The following is a 20,283-nucleotide window of genomic DNA, read 5'->3' on the forward strand; positions in this document are numbered from 1 at the left end:
GCCTTCCACTGGATCATTGTCTTCTGTCCTGGAACCAATTGTTTGTCCACAAAAACAAATGATGGTCTGATTAAAACAAAACATAAAAAGATATTTCACCCCTCCTTTGCAAAGCTTGCGTGCTCTCTATGTTCCCCAGTGCAGGTGCTCCTAACTTGGCTTTGAAAAGATCTTCTCTCAAGTGGTAAATGCAGATTCACAGGGGACACACTGGATTTAGATATGCATATTCAAAAGCCCACAGCTGTTTTTGTAAGTAGTTTCCCTGGAACAGAGACGCAGGCTCAGGCCCTGCCCTGGCAAAACCACGTCCAAGAACCAGGAGCTAATCACAAGAATGCCTGAGATCCAAATGTCAGGGACTCCATACTGGCAGCATGACCACATGCTGGACTTCTTTTAAATAGATAAGGATCAATCACAACAGAGTTTATCAAATCATTTCTTTGGTATAAAAATGTAAGCCCCAGAAATGTTCACAAATTTAATGCTGTGTTCTTTCCTCTGTTTAAGCTGGAACAATGACAACTTGCATTCAAGTCTTAGGAACAGTTCAGAGTGACACTGTACCATTAAAAAAAGACCAAAAAAACAACAAACCACCAAGAAAGCCACCGTGGGAATTATAAAAGATGGGCCTGGCACTGGAGATGAAATTCACAGGCACGGCTGAGTTGGAAGTTGTCATGGTACCACTGCTACTACGTGTGAATCACAGCACCATCAGACCACCCTCTGGAAAGCAGCAGTTCTGCCTGCGTACAAAGCAACCAAAACCTCAGAACAAACTGTTCTCTACCTCCCAGGAACTCAACGTTCACTCTGATTTAGTTGTCTGGATCCAAAGTTTAAAAAGTGGTGAGATTTAGGAAAAATTGGTAATTTTCTGCAAGCTAGGCTGGAATCCACCTTGCCATGACATTATGGAGTTGTGGATTAAGTCAGAAGCACCAGGAACAAGAACCTTGTCGATGGCAATAATAAAAATGTGCAGAATCCCTGTCAATAATCAATGCTTTTATTTCTATTAGCCCTTTTGTGCTCTGCTACACATTGCAGCATGGATAATTCATCACTATCTTGTTAAACTTATTTTGCAAATTTTTACTTGAATATGTGGGCTAAGGTTTGTTCCCTTTATTGCTATGCTCCTAATAATGGTGTGCAGCCAAGTGTAAAAGATCTTCTGTCTTCTCAATTAACAGACTATTAAGCTTTCCCCTAAGAGTAATAAACTCCTGAAAACTGGCAGGGGCAGCAGTCTACAGACACATCTTTTTCCCCAAACTGCAGGTTTCTCTTTCCAGACCTGTGTGGAATGTTCTAAACCAGATTTTGCTGAGAAGACACACAGAAGTATATTCACACTAACATGCTAAACAGGTGAAAAGCCATCTGGTTTGCAAGTAAATATTTCAAAATATTTCTTTCATCAGGTATTTGCTCACAGTACATGAATAATCTTTAGAGACTCTTTCTCAACAACAGATAGTTTTTCGAGTAGGACCACAGGGTCTCTGAGCATCCCTGGAAGAGACAGCTGGAAAAAAGCAAATATGTTGTCAGGATGGTTGAATTCACTGACTTAGAAGCATTTGCACTATTATAAAATAAATGAAGGAGGCTATAAATTCCAGAACCCTTGCTCTGAATTTGGGAGTTGGGGAATGCAGAAACTGAAGATAATGGCAAGCTCTCCCTCCCTGCTCCCAAATGCATAGTCATATGTCTGGAAACAGCCCACAGTTCACCTATATTTGTAACTAAATGCACTGTTCTTCAGCTGAAGCCTCAATGGTCCCTGCACAGAAGGTAAGCAGGATCAGGCTGCAGAGGTGAGGTGTTACCACACTCATTAAGTTACACCACAGGAGAGACAAAGATCACACCCAAAAGCAACAGGGCTGCTCTGTTTTCACAGTGCAAAAGTTAAGGCTGGCCATTCACAACTTAACAGGTCCAGGGTCAGAAGGTGTTCTTGCAGAATTTTAGAAAAGGATAGAGAATTCCTCCCTGAAATTTATGATCTTGGAAGGAAGATTGTCTGCCCCTTCTCTCTCCGGTTTGCTTAGGGAGCAGCCAGGATAATCTGCTACCTGCAACTACCAGCCCCAGTGAGTGCACAGTAATAATATGGAAAAAGAGAAGGTGCAGGGAGGTTCTTTACAATTTACAGAGGGGGTAAGGTCTTCCACTTCATCAGACTCTGTTTAAAAGACTTCACCAGACTCTGGTTTGAAACCTGCCCAGGAGCCATGCTATACCAGCCACAATTTGTTATTTTCTTGTCCCTTGCAAACAGAAACCAGGAAGATTCCCTAAAATTCACTACTGGGAAGTCCCATTGCATTCTTTTTCAGCTTGCTGTGATAAGATGGTATTGTCAGCACTAACCTTTAACTAAGCAAAGCCTAGCCTTGGGTTCTGTGTGGGGACCACCCCCACACCAGGATTTACTTCTCTGTTGGTTAAAACCAACTAAGCATAAACAAAGAGAGGCACCCAAGAACTCAGAGTCAGCTCCCTCCACATAGCTTTTCCTGCTTTTTCCTCTGTACTACTCATTTTTCAGACACAGATGACACTTCATTTTTTTTCCCCCTTCTCTGGACAATTTAATAAGTAACTTCTTTTTCATCCCACCTTTGATCTTCCCTTTACTTCCTTCATACTTATTGGGTTAATAGATTTATTTTTTTAAGGTATCATTGGACAACCCCACAGCAATAGGTCCCCTTCTGTTTCCTGATTGCCTCCATAATATGGGCCATAGATAATAATTCTTTTTTAAATTAAGAAACAACACACTCCTGAAAATAAGGATGACCAATGCTCAGGTAAGGAGTTAATTAAATAAATCTTTCCCCTTGTCTAGTCTTGTTTTATTTACAATTTTTCTACATTTCCTGTGGTATTGAATGCTCTGGATTGACTCAGTTCTCAAAAACCATCTCAGTACCATCTGCAACCAGTGTTCCTTGACTAGCTCCAAATCAAGCTCAGCTGTCATTTTGTACTTCCATACATCCAAATTATTTCCCCTTTCCTTTGTATTGTTTCCTCAACTTGATCTTCAGAAGCTCCTTCAATGCCCACCATAAAACCTTTCCTTCCAGTCCATCCTGCCTCCCTTTTCTCCTCCTTCCCTCAACTCCTCTTCAAGTGGGAAGTCATCTTTCTCCAGCATCAGGGATAAAATCCACCTCATGCAGAGGAGTTGGTGTCAGGTCCACTTAAGTCTTCCAAAGAATTTCACCTCAGATGACTTTCCCTTCTCCTCCTCCTCCAGACTCACTCCTTTCACAATGCTTTTCAACAATGACCTCAGCCAGATTCCTTCACTACTGCTAACTTGTACCAGCACTTAATGTACTTTATGTGCCCACAGTGGTTTTTTTCTGAGTTTGTAATAGGCTGCAAATTCCTTGAAGCATGTCTCATTATATTTTTGTATAGCTCGACTCACTCTGCCTCTACTTAATAAATAATGGCTACTCTACAAGAATGCTCACTACATACCCCTCCTGCTTTAGATACCAGCCCTTGCATTGTCAGCTTTCTTAATTTTTCTTTTGTCTGCATGAGTCATTGTACCCATTTTCTGTGTGTGTTTACATACACATTCATGCTCATTGACATTTCTCTCCACAGAAAGAAATGCTAAAGTAACCCTCTGCACCAAAATTCCTTACTTTGTACATAAATCTAAACAGTTTGATTTAGCTGTAGTGTCAGCTTCAAAGATTTTCCACTTTTTTATTCTATTATTTATTTCATTCTACACTTATTTTTTTATAAAAGCTCCCCTTCCCTCCCCCAAAAACACCTGACCAGAGAGTATAAAAGCACTGTTTGTGTTCTCCAAGAAAAGTTATTTCAGACACAAGAGCCCATGTTTAACTTGCCCTGCTGTTGCTGTAAGAAATATATGGCAGATGATAAACAAACAACATGCTAAAAATACACAGAAATCTTGAATACTGGAACTAAGCCTAAGTGAAAGAGCTTTATGTTGAGAACAGTGAGGTGGAGCCTGGCTCAGAAAAACACTGGCTCCCACAAGCACAGTCACAGTAAGGCACTTTCACTGCTGCAAGGTCTTATTTACTTGTCCAAGCCTATTAGGGGTTAGACCTGCTCTACAATTGCAAGCCTGGGGTCAGCTTTCACAGGTTTCAGGTACAAATTACAGCCAGTGTCCTCCTTCTGCTTTGGTTACCTGGCTTCAGAAACCCTTGTTTCATTTTCTTCACTCACGTTGGCTTTTAAATCTGCTCATTTAATGCACTGCAAGTGATTTGCAAAATGTTTCTCCTGCGAGTACATTTTAACCTAGTTTTACTCAAAGGTCTCAGGTGAGACAACCCAAGCAGGGGCAGGGTCAGAGAGTGTGATTTAAATAACCAGTGCAGACAGGAGTTGTGGTGCTCACTGTCCACTCTGTGATCTGTCACTGGCCAAGATGTTTCTGACCATATCATAGCAGTCCCATCATTGCCAGGGATGCTGACATCTGATAGGAATCCTCACGTTCAGGTGCTCTAAATTCAAAGCCCAACTCACATTCTGCACATTTTAATACACCCAAACTTGAGATACTGCAAATTATACTTTCTTGTCTAGGTCACATATATATGCAGCTGATACTCTAAAACAAGAACTCTTTTTAAATCTCTTTAGCAGAGAAATCCTGACATCTAATAAGTCCCACTTGAAATTTTGTCAAACTCCAGAGCCAACTGCAATGCAAATCTGGGGTTCCTCAGTAATAATTTGTGGACCATCCTTACTGTGAGGATCGTGGTAGGAAATACAACCAGTCAGGACAGGTTACAACAACCCCTGAAAGGAATACAGATCTCTGCTTTATATAGATGTTGTGGAAAGAGCCACCCTTGCTCATGGCAGGAAAATTGCAGCAGCTGCTGCAGAGCCCAGGTAAGCAGAGGTGAGACAGCAGCTCCAACTTCTGCTGTGGAAAAAGAATATATGGCAAACAGAATTCCTATTTTCACAGAAGTGTAACCATTTTGGCTTTATAACCTGACTTTGCTCAGATGCTGAAGCAAGATATCCTGGTACCACAACACTCCTGAGGTCCTTTGCTGCATCTCCCTCTCATGCTGGACTCTCAGTTAGCCCAACCCAGCTTTCCTTCCCTCCAGACTCAGGATGGAACATCTGCCCAGCTGGCCACTGAGTATCCCCCAACCCCAGTGAGCAGCAGTATTCCCTGTGGCCAGCAGGGCTCTGTTACACTGCCCCTTTCATAGCACCTCTGTTAATCCCTGTCAGGTCTCAGGAATTTGAATATCAGGTAAGAAACAGTAGCTCTCAAAATACTCCTTTGACCAATATACTGCTGCAGTTGTGTCCTGGCCTTAATGCATTTCTGAGCTTCATCACTCTCTGATTTGGTCCTCACTCCAGGGACTGAATTTTTCCCCAGATATGCTGTTCTCAACCATCTGGTTCCCACTCCAGGATAATACCTGGATTCAGCAGAGGAGGAGAGTGAACACTGAGCATCTGGTGTGAAACTGCAAAAACCAAGAAGCTGTGCCCTGCCCTACAGATGTTTCCACAGTTGTCAAGAACTTGATCTCCTGTGCTGAAACTTCTACTTCCCTGCAAGGCACAGCATTCCATGCCACAGGCAGCCACGTTCCACATCAAAAGGGACAGCACCTCAGCTCCTGTGGAATGGTGTTTGCTTTAGGCCAACTGGGCACAGGCTCAAAGGGTGACACTGGCACAGCTGCACCCTTAATGCAGCCTAACAGGAACGCAGAAGATGACTGGAAACCAGCTGCTACTTCTGCAGCCCAGAATATACTGCCAGAAGTCTCCATATTCCCTTGATCTAAAAGATAGAAAAACTGAACTAGATAGAAATGCATACAGTGCTCAGAATCCCATATGGCCAACATTACCATTTACTGCTCCAGGCATCCTAGGAGCCAGGCACAGCAGCTAGCCTGGGTCAGAGGAGACTTCTGTTCCATGCAGGAGGTTCCTGGGACTGCCAGGAGACATTTTACAGCAGCATTGTACTGTGTTACAGGCATGATTTGAAGTCAAACAAGTGATAGCAAGCTACATTGTTCTAGTGGAAGCACAACAAAAACGTTTATGCAAAAAAAAAAAAGAGATAAAGATGGCAGGAAAATTGGAATAGTACCTTTCTCACTAAAGAGAACTAAGTTTTCATGTGCTAGGCAGATGTTGGAAAACAATGAAAAAATCAGTTGAAAACACTGATGAATGAATGAATGATGAATGAATATATAAAAGATTGAGTTTTTTTTTATGCAACTAGCTTTATCCCCAGACCTTTTAAGTTTTAAAAAGTGAGATGCATTCAATACAATAGCTGCTGTCAGTTTCTAGGCACTTCCACTTCTAAATTAATAGCTGAAAATCTATGCCATGCAAAAAATACAGGATGATTCTTTGGACTGTGAACATTTTCTGCAGGGGATTTCAGTGCCTTTTCTTCCTCTTTCAGGAGCTGCCACGGTTTTGTCCATGTTGGGAGCAGCTGCCACCAGCTCTTTGAGTAAGATCTTGTGGAAATGGCAAAATTTGGCACCCTGGGAAACAACCACTGCCTGCACCACCATAGTGCCTTCCCCCTGGGAAACAGGTGGTGGGACAGAATGGGAGCAGGCAACAGGCTGCCAGCTAGACCATGCTGAGGCTGAGAACACTTGGGAAAAAATATAAAATACCCCTCTCATTTTCCTTTTCTGACCTTGAACCAGCAGTTTTCACTACGTGCCATTTTCAAAAGCAAAATTTTTTTGGGAAAAAGGCTTTGTGTCATACACTTTGCTTCTTTCTGCCACAGTAAGCAGTATTCTAAGATAAAGGGGGTGCTGGGGGTAGTTGCTGTTAGACGTCATCACCTCTCTTCTCAGTGTGCAGGCACTATGCAATGCCTTGGGTGAATACTTTCAGAGGAGAGACCAAGACACAGCATTCAATACAGCCAATGCATAACGCAGTACCTTAGGCAAACACTCATTTCAAAGGAGTTGTCTAAAAATATATACTTCTTTTGTCTCCTCTGCCCTTCATGGGTGATGACTGGGCTCCTGTGTAGTTTAAAGATGAGATGAAAGGACTCAAAATAATGGGTAAGAGGAAGGGGGGAAATGGCATGAGAGTTAACAGTTCCTTACACAAGAGACAGACAGCACTGTATGCAAGGATTACCTAAACTGTTCTTTTTAGATGTTTAAACATATTTACATGCTGACCAACAAAATCCTGGTGCTTGTTCATAATGAAATGTAAAGCCTCTTTAGATTTTGGAGTAGGAAGTAAGCAAACCTGCATCAGTCAGTAATTCTCCATGATTTAAATGGTGATCTCTGTACACTCAGGCAGATGTGCTGGGCTGCACCCAGAGCCCCGTGGGCAGCAGGGCAGGGAGGGGATTCTGCCCCTCTGCCCCCTCTGCTCAGACCCCACCTGCAGGGCTGCATCCAGCTCTGGGCTTCAGCACAGCAAGGACAGGGACCTGCAGGAGCCAGCCCAGAGGAGGCACCAAGGGATGAGAGGGATGGAGCAGCTCTGCTGGGAGGAAAGGCTGGGGCTATTCAGTCCAGAGAAGGCTGGGGGAAGACCCTAGAGCACCTTCCAGTGCCTAAAGGGGCTACAAGAGAGCTGGAGAGGGACTTTTTACAAAGGCAGGTAGTGATAGGACAGAGGAAATGGCTTTAAGCTGAAGGAAGGTAGATTTAGATTTGGAATTTGGAAGAAAGATTTTGCTGTGAGGGTGGTCAGGCCCTGGCACAGGTTTCCCAGAGAAGCTGGGGATGCCCCATCCCTGGAAGTGTTCAAGGTCAGGTTGGATGGGGCTCCTGGTAGAGTGGAAGGTGTCCATGCCCATGGCAGGGGGGTTGGAATGAAATTATCTTTAAGCTCCTTCCCATGTCAAACCATTCTATGAGTCTACTACCATAGCATGAATAGCTATACAAGATTTTTGTTTCCTGGATTTATCTAATTCTTGCTGCAAATGCTAGTGAGGAAGATTTCACTATGACCATGTTAAATAGCAGAAAATTCAGCGTGGTTAGAAAGTAAAAGGCACTTGAGAATAACATCTTGGAACTTCCTATCTTAAGATTCCCCTTCACTCTATTTCTTCCTTGTCCACTTAAAATAATTGTGGCACAAAAGCCAAGACCCCAAGTCACTGGTCCACTACTGAACAGGCAGGGGACAGGCACACAGATACACTTGTGGGGACAGCACACATCCCCTGAAGGGACACAGGCTCTCTGGGTGCCCAAAGGTGAATCACAGAGCTATTTGTGAGCCTTGTGAGAGTCAGTGAGGTTTCTTGAAAAAAAAGCCCAACACCAAACCAAAGGATTGTTTCAGAGTAAAATGTGAATTCAGGGAATAAAAAGAAATGTGCAATTATATCAGCTACTGGAGGAACTTCCATCTTGCACAGAAACTCCAGCCAAAGCATTTCCCAAGTCACAGCATACAGAAGGGACTGAGCACCAGTGTATACAATTCCAAATCATCCTGGAATTTCATCACTTACCCTCTCTCAGTACCTGTGATGGGATTTGGGCATGGAATCTAGTCAGGCAGAACTTGAAAAACTAACATTTTGCTAGAGTTACAGAGGTGCAGATAGGCAAACGCTGAGAGGTAGCAATACATGTATCTGTCTCAGTGGTTACTCCCACCTCATCTGCAGAAGCACCCTTTGAGCTCTGTTACTGAAATTTTCAAAGGAATTTGAGCATGCAAAAGGGTGTGACTCTAAAAGTCAGCAGCAGCTTCAGTAAAGACTGGGTCCAGAGAGCCCCCACTAACTTGGAGAGTAGCCCACACTGTTTAGTGAGAAATTTCCACCACCTTCCCAAACTAGAGTAGATTAAGAGAATCCAGAATATCTGTAACTGTGTATGAGGACAGTTATTTCTCCATCTCTTCCCAAAACATCACAATGCACTGAAGGCACATGCTGACTTTAACTGTGGAAACAGGTATCAGGTTTATCTAACTGGCATATTCACATTATGTTTGTTTTTCATCAGCTAAGTTCTGAGTAATTTAACCAGAAAAGTAATCTGGAAATAGTGGCAAATCTCTTTATCCATTAAGAGTGAGCATTCCTTAGAAAGCCAAATCAAAGTGGGCTGCTGTGAGCTGGGATCAGCATATGCTCCTTCATTAGCAGCATTGATAGCTACCAGCAGAGAGGATTTTTATGCTCCAAGTTTGTGCCATGCTCCCTTTGAGTCACTCTGACAATCAAAAAGAAATAAAAATATTATCAGCAATTATTGCCTGCATATCCTAGCCTCTGCTCTAGGCTCATATCAGGTCCCTACAGACATTCCCATGAGTGTATTCCACAGCCCTAATGTGCCAAGCTGTGCCATACAGCAAAACATTGTCATTGTATTCTTTTCGTTTCAAATCCACATTTTTCTTGGCAAGTTTACAGTCAGTGAAGAATAATTTGCTTTACTTTTCTAATTTAAAGACGCATTTGTACTACTGCAGTAAGTTTCTCTGCTCTCATAAAGGCTTTCACAATGCACATCCCTGCAAATGATCTGAGTCCACACCTGTCCTTGACACCCACAACGCTGCAGCTCATTTCACTCAGGAGCAGAGAAGACTGGGGTGCCAAGCCCCATTAATACAATTGCTATCTCCCCTCCCATTTGGAAATCTCTGAAGCAGAAATGAAGATTCCCTCATCCAGCAGCTGTTTTGGAAAAAAAAAACAACAAAAACAAACCCAAAAAAAACCAACCAAACATCAACACCGCATGCAATTTTCATTTTGTGATGAACAAGCTGGGGACCAAGATGGTTCCAGGTCTGTCTGTGAAGAGTTCACTGGCCGTGTGAAGCACTTCTGAGTGACTTCATTCTGAACCACCAAGCTGTGGTTCAGCTGCTAGCACTCACTCAGAGGGGAATCTGGACTGCACACCCATTCCACATCCTCATCACCCTACAGGCTGTTCAGCACACCCTACCCTCAGCTCCACAGCCCTGCTTGTTCTGGTAGGCACTGTGCAAGTTTTACTTGGTGTTAAAGCACAACTGAATAAATACAGTGAATTATTAGAGCCTGAAATCCCTACCAAATAGTAACAGAAAAGACAGAGATATTCAGGTGCTCCTTGGAACAGTCCTAGGACATAACCACTGGAGAAACAGTGTTGGCTTTGCCTGGTGGGCAGACTCAAAACCAAAAGAAACAAAGCACTGATGAATCCATGTATTTCAAGAAATTATTTCCAAGTTGCACTGTCATTAGAAGATTAGATTGGCTCCTTAGGGATATTGCTTTTCCAGGTGGCTGCATTTTGGCTCAGCCATTGATCCCTCACATCAAGCCTACTTACAGAGAGAAGAGTCTGTGCAGAAGCTGGGTCAGGGTCCTTTCCCTCTGAAGCACAGCTGAGCATCACTGGTGGCATGACATCCATACTGCAAGGTGATGTATCCCAAGTGAGAAAGCATCCCCATCCTGTTCCATTTTGGATACTGAACAATTAAAATGCTCAGTTATACAGTTTAGGAAGCCCTAGATGAGATCTATGGATTTGGAATTACTCTTTTAAAGTTACCTTTATGTGTTACATTTTCTTCTTTCCAGACTGCTTCCAAAGAAGCTCAGGCACACAGTTATTGCTGAGACCAGGAAGTGTAGGATGATTCATGAAAATAGCTGTTAGTGTTAACCCAAGACAGTCATGACCCATCCTATGTGCTTGCTTGCAACTGTACAGTTCCAGACACTGACTGGACACTCTGGAACACAATTTTTCTGGAGAAACAACGCTTGCACTAATGCTGGAATCCATGATTTGCACTAATGCCATAAACTGTCTTAAGAAGTCTAAAAGATTATGGACATGCACTGTTAAACCTTTGTGTGGGCATCATGGGCAAATAACAGTGTTCACTTACTCCACATGCTTGCTTAAGGACATAACTAGAATGAACTGAGAAGTCCTTTTTGTGATAGGAACCAAAGTAGATTTTAGCGGGAAAGCAGATGTTTCTGCCCTGCATAAGGGACCTGAACAATGTTTTAACATTCAAAATTATTTTCACATGAGAATTCCCATTTAGAGGTTTCCAGTTTATGGTCACTGATTTCAAGTTAATAAGCAGAAGGGCATTTAAATAAAACATAATACAGAGCTTTGTGAAGTAAAGCTGCTAATCTGATTTAGATTGTTTCATTTCCAGCTCCACAACTCTCAGCTTCCAGTCAGTAGCCTTGCTGAAGGCTGTGTGTGCCTAAGTTCCTTGAGCTACTTCTGTCAGAAGTTTTTATCAACAGCAGTGATGCAAAGCGCCCAACTAACACTCCCATAACACAAAGTACACATGAAATAAAGCAGATTTAAAAATCATCAAGACAATGCATTTTTCTCATTTATTCAAATCTTCTGCAGGAAGTAAACACTGAAAGATTTAAAAAAACTTCACACTGCAGTATGTACAGTTTTGTGACATCACATGAGGAAATTAATTTCTAATAAAAAAAATGAGACCAGTTAAATTACTGAAGACACATCACAATAAAACTGGTTGTGGTAAAATCCCGAATTCTTATGTATGGCAATGAGAATCAATACTCCTTTGTTTTACAGGGATGGAATAGTCCTGGTACAATATTTCAATTATGCAAAATGGAGTCCTGAACTTACATGACTTATTATAGTTGTATGAGCACTTCATGTTTTAAAAGTAGGTTTGCTTTTTTTTTTCCAGACCCTTTTGAATTGAAGCACATTCTTTCACAAAGCTAAAATACCACAGCAGAAGTCATGTCCAGAAGTGGAATACTGTTGTGTTTTGAACTGACCTGACTTGTTAAGACATTTTTTTTTTTTTTGCCAACGCACAGATGCACAGGGTCCCCCATGCACTTTTCATGCAGCAGGTAATCACAACTTTAAATAAAAGATTTTTTTCTATACATTCTTCCAGACTTGCAACTGTATACATACATGCAAAAGTTTTAAAACCTATGTGATCATATTTACACTTATACATGGAATATACATAACAAAAAAGATTAAAAGGTTTTTTTTCCTTTGCATTAGAACAATACAAAATATGTATTTTTCATTAAGGAAACCACTATTTACATCACCTTTTAAAAACCAATTTCAACATATTATAGGTGTAACAAGTCAACATATTTACATTATATATAAATATATATATAATATATACTTACCAGTTTACTCCTCTGTAAGATGTGGCAGAGAACAAACTGGTAATATCATGTCACTGACGTCAATGAGAGCTGTAATACTTTCACCAACATTTAACAGGGAAAATTTAAACCACTCATTTCTTTTGCTTAAAAACATTTGTAAATTAAAAATTTAAAAACATCACTAAGAGTAAATGGCTACGAAAAGTAAAAGTTATGGCTGAATTCCCTTTTGATCTCATAGAAACCTCTCAAACTGAGTTGCCCAGCTCTGTGGTGTCAGTAGAGAAGCCCTCCAGCTCCCCACCTTTGATTCTGCGGTCATGCGTTAGCCACCATCATTTCCTCAAGCTTTGGCAGAGGAGACACTAGAAACCTGGATATCTGAGTCCCAGACACTTCCCTCTGGAAAGAAAAGGCATATCTGCGTGGCAGTTCCGAGTCAATCCCCAAATCCAGCGGCTTTGGGCGCTCCACCAGGCGCTGGTGATGCCCTCGAGCAAGGCACGGGCGCTCCACAGCCCAAGCACTGCAGCCCCAGCCCACCCCAGCTGTGTGGGGCCAAAGTTAATTCAGGTTAAAGCTCCAAGGGGCTGAATTGTGGTATAGAGACAACTCCCTAAGTCCCTTCCTCAGTGCTCTGAGAGCTGGAGGCAGCTTCCCCCAGCAGTCTCAGCTGGCTGTAACTGGGATGTGCTCTCCCCTCCCTCCCTGCTCCTTTGATGGAGCAGGGATCACACACCAGCACCCACTGCACCACCCTGCCTGTACAGCTGCTGCTGAGATCTGCCAAGACCCCAATCCATAGTCTAAAGACCTAGAGGACACAGGAGTTGCTGAGAGCACCGAGTGCTACTCCAGAGATGACCTTGGTTTGCAATCCCATCTGCAGGGACTGGTGAAAATCAGGGATCTTAGAGCTGCTTGGGAAAATGTGGCCAGCCCTACCAGTCTCTCCTGGGTCAACAAATCCAGCTCCCACACCCCTCTTTTCTGATGGAAAAGTCCCCAAGGAAAAAAAAAATAGCAACTTCTTTTTACTCACTCATGCTACAAGACAAAAAATAATTAAAGAGCCTTTGGTCCTAAGGTGTCAATGCTGTAAAAGTGGATGGGGTAGATTCAAAGACCTCTCTTCCCTAGGGAGGGGGTAACACCCGTGATACTGGAGAATTCCATGTAGGAGGAGACAGCTGCCCTCTTAGCAGCTGACTGAGCAGTCCCTTGGCATGTCCTGCCCTTTCTCAAGGGCCTCAGCCTTGTTACCTGCTGTTTGAGATTGCAATGTCTACAAGAGATAAGATTCTTCCATGTCCCAAACTTAAATTGTTGTATATTAGAGTTTACTGACGTCTGTGAGAATGGCAATACCTTTTCATTAACATCAATTAAAAAGAAAGCTAAATCCTTAACTGGTCAAACTGTTAACATTTTAACTTAACTGTTTTATAAAAATTTCAAAACTAAATGTTCAAAAGTATATATTATAACAATAGACTACCCTAGAATAAATACAAAGGTCAGAGCATTGCTCGATTCCAGTATATTTTTGTTAGGGACAGAATCTCTTCCCTACTCTTCACCTCAACTGGACTTTGGAGAAGTTTTTTTCAACCAGGTAATTCCACATCCTCCCACACTGCATTTTCCTGTGGAGTTCTTCAAGCAAATTACAGCCCTGTATTTAGTCTGGGGACCATCTATTATTCTATATTGTATACATTTCCTACCTATATACACATTGTTTCAAGAAAAATAATCAATTAAGACTTTAAAAGACATTTAATGGATGGAACAAATACCATCTTTTTAATATTTCTGCTGGGTTGACTCATATAAAAAGAATTCAGTTCCACTGTCAATCCAAAATATACTTTATCTCATTAATGGTTATTCTATGAGACATCTGAATTGTCATTGGGCCACTTATAAATGCAATATTAAAGACAAACAAAATTTTATTTTTATATTAGACTTCAGACAATGACATTTAAAATGATATTAGATTTGCGTGAAGGTTTTAAAATATAAATCTTCTTTGTACAGCCCATTAATATATTATGTTTCACCGAAATAACATAAAAATATATCTTTAATTGCTCTGTTATTTCTCATAAAAACCAGGGGGGAATGTGTTATACCAGATACTGCCAAATATTTGTGTTCCCTAAAAGAAGGTATCCCCCCAGAGGGAGGCAAAACAGAATAGTGGTGCATTTTCCAGCTGTCAGACAGGAGAAGTCCCTTTCAGTAGGAACTGCAGTGGAAAGAGGAGGAACTGATCTCAGGATGGGGACAGGGACAAGAGGGGGACAACAGCTTGCTCTGTCCCAGCAAGCCAGGAGTCTGGGAAAAGGATCTCTGAAACCAAACCAGACAGAAAAGAGCAAAATGCCCCGTCACTCATGTCTGCTATGCAGACAGGAGATGGACAGAAACAGCAGTTTTGTCATGTCATCAGCTCGCCACGGGGAAAACAGACAAAATTAAACCAGAGTGCAGCTTTCATTAACCGTGCAAGCCAACTGCTTAGCTGCTTGCTGATGGCAGAGAGGATTATCAGTGAAATCAAGAAGCCACAGAGAACCTTTTTTTTTTTAGAGGAGTAAAAAGTTCAGCAGAACTGCTTGCCAATAATTCATATAATTTAGAAGAACTGGATTTTGTCCTCTTCCTCCCCCCAGAGAAATAAGGGCTGCAAATGGAGTTAACACTGACAGTGCTAACGGGAAAGCAGAGCCACGAGACGCTTCCCCAGCCAGCAATTCTTTTAAGGTGTCTCAGCTCTGACTGCAATTTTCAGTTCCTCCCATCTCAGGCTGATATCGCCAGATGTTACAAATCACAGCACAGGTGGGGATTGAGGAAAAGGGCAGGGAAGGATTTCTCAGACATATCCCACTATCCATTACAGAACATGACAAAATCACAGTTTTATCCTCAGCGCTACCTGGAAAATTATTCTAAAGCCAGATTTTCTGCAGTGAAAGGGTAGTGCATTAAAGCATGGATCAGCTGTTGAGAGAGTAATAAATATTGGCAGATTATAGATTCTTTTCCCTCGTTGTGGGAAGAGGCCAACACATTTTTCATTAAAATCCTATTCCATCTTTGAGTGAAAGTCTGATGTGCTGCTTTAGTGCAGTTGGTATTCCTCCACAGGGAAGCAGGATGGTGCTGAACAGACAATTCCGCTCATCCCCTTCACAAGCTTTCCAGCATTTTCCTCACTGAATACATGTCCTAAGCCTTCTCAATCACACTACTCCCAGAGGCATTTTGGCTTTCCCCTTTTAGGCAGGGAAGTGACAGGAATGTGCCGACAAAAGGACTCATGCAGTACTTGCATGGCCTATGAAAATCTGCCCTTCTTATAAAAACCTAGAAAAAACCCTTAATTCTAACTAGTAACTCATAACTATGGCTAAGAATTCTGAGGAAGGCATTTGTTGAGAGGCAGGGCAAGGAAGAAAAATAGGTTTTACACCACTATTCTGGCAGGACCACAAACAAGATTTAAAAATAACAATACAAATTTTGGAAGCACTAAAAAATACATTTCAGTGCACTTCAATTATTAACACTGATGCAGGTTTTCCAATATGACGAGCTAATACCTTGGACGGACTGCTCCATTTCTTAAAAGTTATTCTTAAAATTTCACAAAACATATTAAAACATTAAAAAAAAAAAAAAGTACACTTTCTCTATGCTCAGGCTTCAAAAAAATAAGGATTATTTTACAGGGAGGGAGGAAACGCAGCATTACCACCACCTAGGCTGTACGCTTACACTTTATGTTATACCAAAAGCTTGCAGATCCAAATAAGACTCTGATCAAAGAGTACTCATAACTTAATCTGATACATACAGAAACGTCTTGTACAAATTACAACCCTTCTAGTTTCCTTGTGACAATCTACTGTAAAGCAAATTTTATCTACATGTATTTTAAATAACATCACCAGAAAAATAAAAAGTTTATCAAATGAAAACATGTTTCAATTAGACCATGCTTTTTTTTTTTTAAAATCATGCTCAATTTATACAGTAGTCATGTTCATACTCATTTTTCTTTTTTTTTTTTTTTAAACAAAGATTCAAAACTGCTGATTGTAAACTCACTGAGGAGGCTGCAGTTTATTCTGGCTCTTTTTTGATTGTTCGCACTTTTTCCAGAAGTCCATGCACTTCTCCATTCACACCACCATGCTGATGAGAGGTGTTGCTCCCCATATGGCTGTTGTAAGGGCTTCTTAAGTTACTAAAAGGAGTTTTAAGCTCTGTGTCAGATGTCAACTCCTCTTTGATTGTAACACGAGTTGAACTCTCGGTAAATGAAGGTTCATTCCAAATTTCTTTGTCATGTGCTTCTTGGCTGCTGACAGAGCTGCCGCCTTTCTGTAACATGTAGTACAATATTGGGTTGGTTTTGGTCAGTCTCGGAGAGTCTTTCTCATAATCGTTCTTGTCCATGCCCGTGATCACCCATCTGATGGGCCCCTTCTCACCGGGCATGGAACACATGCTGAACTGGTCGGACTCCAGTCTGGACACTGTACTGCCCAAATGTTCGGGGAAGGGGGAGCTGGCAGGACTTTTTACTGCTACAGGATACTGAAATGTTCTGTGGTCTACACAATTGTTCTGTTGTTGCACAGGGCTTCCCACCAACGATCTTACGGAAGAAATGGTGAATTCAGGTTTATTGATTGTTGCACTGGTTTTGTTTCCTTTTTTCTTGCCCTCTGTTAGTATGTTATTCCTATGTTGTGACAGATCTCTCTCACAGTTTTCTGAGAGAAGTAGCTGTTTCAACACATTAAAGCCTTTACTATCTCTAGACCAACTCCTATTTTCAGTTTCACTATTTGAACCATGACTTACAGCATATTTAAATTCAGCATCACTTCTGCTGAATTTCAGTTCTTGCTGGTTAAGCAAAGGCCCGTACAGTGCCTCAGTAGGAGAAGCATGATTGTTTCCAGCATCAGACACATTACTTTTCATCTTTTTTAATGGGCTTTCCAAAGGCTCAGCGTGAAGCTTCCTCTTCTTCGGTACTGTGCAAAGACTCTTGGATTCAAGGTGTGTCAGCTCGTTGTTTCGGTGACTCCTGTCCAGCTCATCTGCGGGGTAATTGTCTTGATTCTGTCTCAGCAACCTACTTAGCAGGCCATTTTTGGAAAAAGAGAAATCTTGAGGTGAAAGAGGCTCAGATTTCACCTCCTCAGATGCTGGAGAAGTAGCTGTGTTTCTCTGCAGTGAATGAACAAACCCTTGGAATTTGTTACCCTTGCATTCTCTTACTTGTTGTGCATTTGAATTATAAGGAACATTTGATTCGTCAGATGGCTCAGTTTTTATTTTCACCGTCAATATTTGCTCATTCAAAGCCTTGTCTGTCTGTTCTTGAGAACTTTCATCTCTTAAAAGCATCCTCTCTTTCTTTTCACTTTTCCCTTTATTGGGAGTTCCCAGAAGCAGCTGAAGGACAGTGCGCCTTTCAAGGAGATTTTCTATTTCCGAACCTGGAAGTCCTTGTTCAGCGGGTGCCGGCTGACAACTGAATATTTTGTTATTTTCTTCATGCATACCCAATTTATTTGTAAGCAGAGGGCTGTTCAATCTATCAATCAAGCCCACAGGTTTATCCATGTTCCCTGCCAGCAGCTGTTTGCTAGCTCTTTGTTCCTCACTCGACATGGAACTCTGCATGCCGCACTGAGCCAGGTTCTGCAGCAGCTTGCTGGCACTGAATGCTGAAGAGTTCTGGGGACTATCGGTTCTGCTCAGCTTAGCTCCTTGAATTTCTTTGCTTTTGGACAGGTCTATCAAGTGTTTAGATGCGGAATTCATCAGTCTGTCTGGCTGGATGCTGCAGGCGAAGGGCGGTGAGCTCCGCTTGACAGCCAGCGACTGGTGCGAGAGATTTATAGGAGAGTCTGCTTTTGCAGAAGCCAGCAAGGGTGGAGTGCTTAACGGAGTCATTCTGTTGGCACTGGGACTGTCAGTAACAGGAGTCCTTTTCCCAGTCTGTACAGTGAATTTTGCCACATCAGCTGTACTGTGTGGTCCCTGAGGATCATTACTCTTGTCTACCTGTTCTTCACTCTTATGCCCAAGTAACAGCTGAAGTAGTGTTACTTTCTGGTGGGGATTCAGCTTAGAAGCTTTTGGAGTGTCTTTCTCTTCCTTGGTCTCTGGACAGGAAGCTTTTGGATCCCAGTTACGAAGCAAGGACTGAGTCAGGTTATCCAGTGATGCAGGTGGACCTGCATCTGGTTTATCTGTCCTCTGTTTAAAGGATAGGTCTATGGGAAGACAGTTAGAATGGGAGCTTTCATCGTCACTGCTGTCTTCTGTAAAGCTGGGATTGTTGTCTGAATACTCATCAACAGTTGTTGGTGTGCTGCTGTCTTCAAAAATGCTGGCTCTCTCACTCTGCTCACGCCCTTTCACGTGCTTGGTGGTATTCTGGCTTTTCAGCAGATGTAAGAGCAAACTGTTGCTGGGAGAGGTTTTCAGGTTACTCTTTTCCACAGTACTTTTGTATCCCACGGTTTTGGGGGGCGAGTGCAAGATTCCCACCGAGCTCTGAAAAGGTGCCATGCTGCCTTTGCTAGGGACTGTTTTGGGGGACGATCCTGCCTGGCCATTGAGATGGCTCGTCATCCCTTTGGCCAAGCCGAACTGGCCCATGTCCTTCTGAGCGCTCTCCTGCAGCCTGGCCATCGCTGCAAGCCTCTCGCTCGCAATCTGGTTGGCATTTTGTGCTTTTAGAGCGTGTTCCCTGGAGTACTGCTGCAAGTGGGCCTCGCTGGAAAGGAGCAGAGCCAGCTGGCTGCACGCCACGCTGGGCTTGGGCGAAGCAGCAGGGCTGGATCGTTTCTCCACCATGCTTGCGACAGCTTGTAACCTCGCAGCACACGACAGGGGCTCGTTCATCACCTTGGGGCCGCTCTGCACCGCATGAGGGGATTCTATAAACCTCTCCTTGGGCAGGTTCTTTGTGATGTCAGGCAGGCTGCTGTCCAGCTTCTGATCTTTTGCTTTGCTCTTCTTCAGCAGAGTCTTCAGGTGGCTGGATGCAACACCGTAGCACCTTAAATCTTTCTCCACTTGTAAGGAATCATGGCTAAGAGAATACCCCTGCTCCTTAAGACTCTGTCTAATCTGCTGTGACAGAGCAACACTCTGCAGCCTAGAGCTGAATGACTGAAGCAAAGAGGCAAGTAATGTGCTATCCTGTTTGCCTTTAGGCACATTTTCAACCATGCCAGCCAACAAAGCTTCCTTTTTTCCATCTAAATCCACAATGGAATCAGACAAGCGCCTTCTCTTTGCTGCATTCCAGTCTTCTGAAGACTGCAGCAGTCTTGCTTTTTTGAGGTGCAGCATGCCAGATCCTCGATATGTACTCGTGTTAAGAACTGGACCATTACTCTGACAGCTGGGAAATATATTTCCTGAAATCTTAAAGTTTTGATCCTCCCCACTATGGCCAGTGGACTTTTTGTCAACTGCAGTACCTGAGCCTCCTGCTGCTTGATGCATTAGTAATCCCTCTAGGTAAGTTAGAACAACAGAATCCTGGTGCATCTCAGAGCCAAGCTCTTCTCCATGAGTCATGTTCAATAAAAGTTTCCAAAAAGGCTCTGTTTCTGTTCACTTCAAAGACTAGTTTTGCTCAATCAAGATGCAGAGTTAATAACAGGTAGATGTCTATAGAGTTTTTTTAGAGACTTTCAGAAACAACAGAAAATGTATTATCCTAGGCAGGCTTCTCCCAGTGTACACTGTTTGATGAGCCAGGTTTCCAATCATAGCAATCAGCTGATATCTAGGGTATTTATGGATGATGTCTAGGAGCACTCAAAACATGGTTTCACAGAAAAAAAGTTCCATTAAGTATTTGCTGCCTTCTTTCTTCAGGAGGCCAGCTTGCTTTTCTTCCTTTTCCATCTCCACCAAGCACATAAAACTCCTAAGTCGGAAACACAAAACAAAAAGAAAACATTTAGGATTAAGATATAATTGCATAAGACATTTTT

At 42.4% G+C, this 20,283-nt stretch overlaps 1 protein-coding gene across 1 annotated transcript; it reads right to left on the reverse strand.

Moving 5' to 3' along the window:
- Positions 1-11,421: 11,421 nt before the first annotated feature.
- On the reverse strand, positions 11,422-19,978 carry LOC116992392 (nuclear receptor-interacting protein 1-like). The gene has a single exon (XM_033051990.1). It carries the CDS (start codon positions 19,859-19,861, stop codon positions 16,370-16,372), a length of 3,492 nt encoding a protein of 1,163 aa, XP_032907881.1. The 5' UTR covers positions 19,862-19,978; the 3' UTR covers positions 11,422-16,369.
- Between the last annotated feature and the right edge of the window lie 305 nt (positions 19,979-20,283).

Source organism: Catharus ustulatus, chromosome 2 (assembly GCF_009819885.2).
Source record: "Catharus ustulatus isolate bCatUst1 chromosome 2, bCatUst1.pri.v2, whole genome shotgun sequence".
In the NCBI taxonomy this organism is placed as follows: domain Eukaryota; kingdom Metazoa; phylum Chordata; class Aves; order Passeriformes; family Turdidae; genus Catharus; species Catharus ustulatus.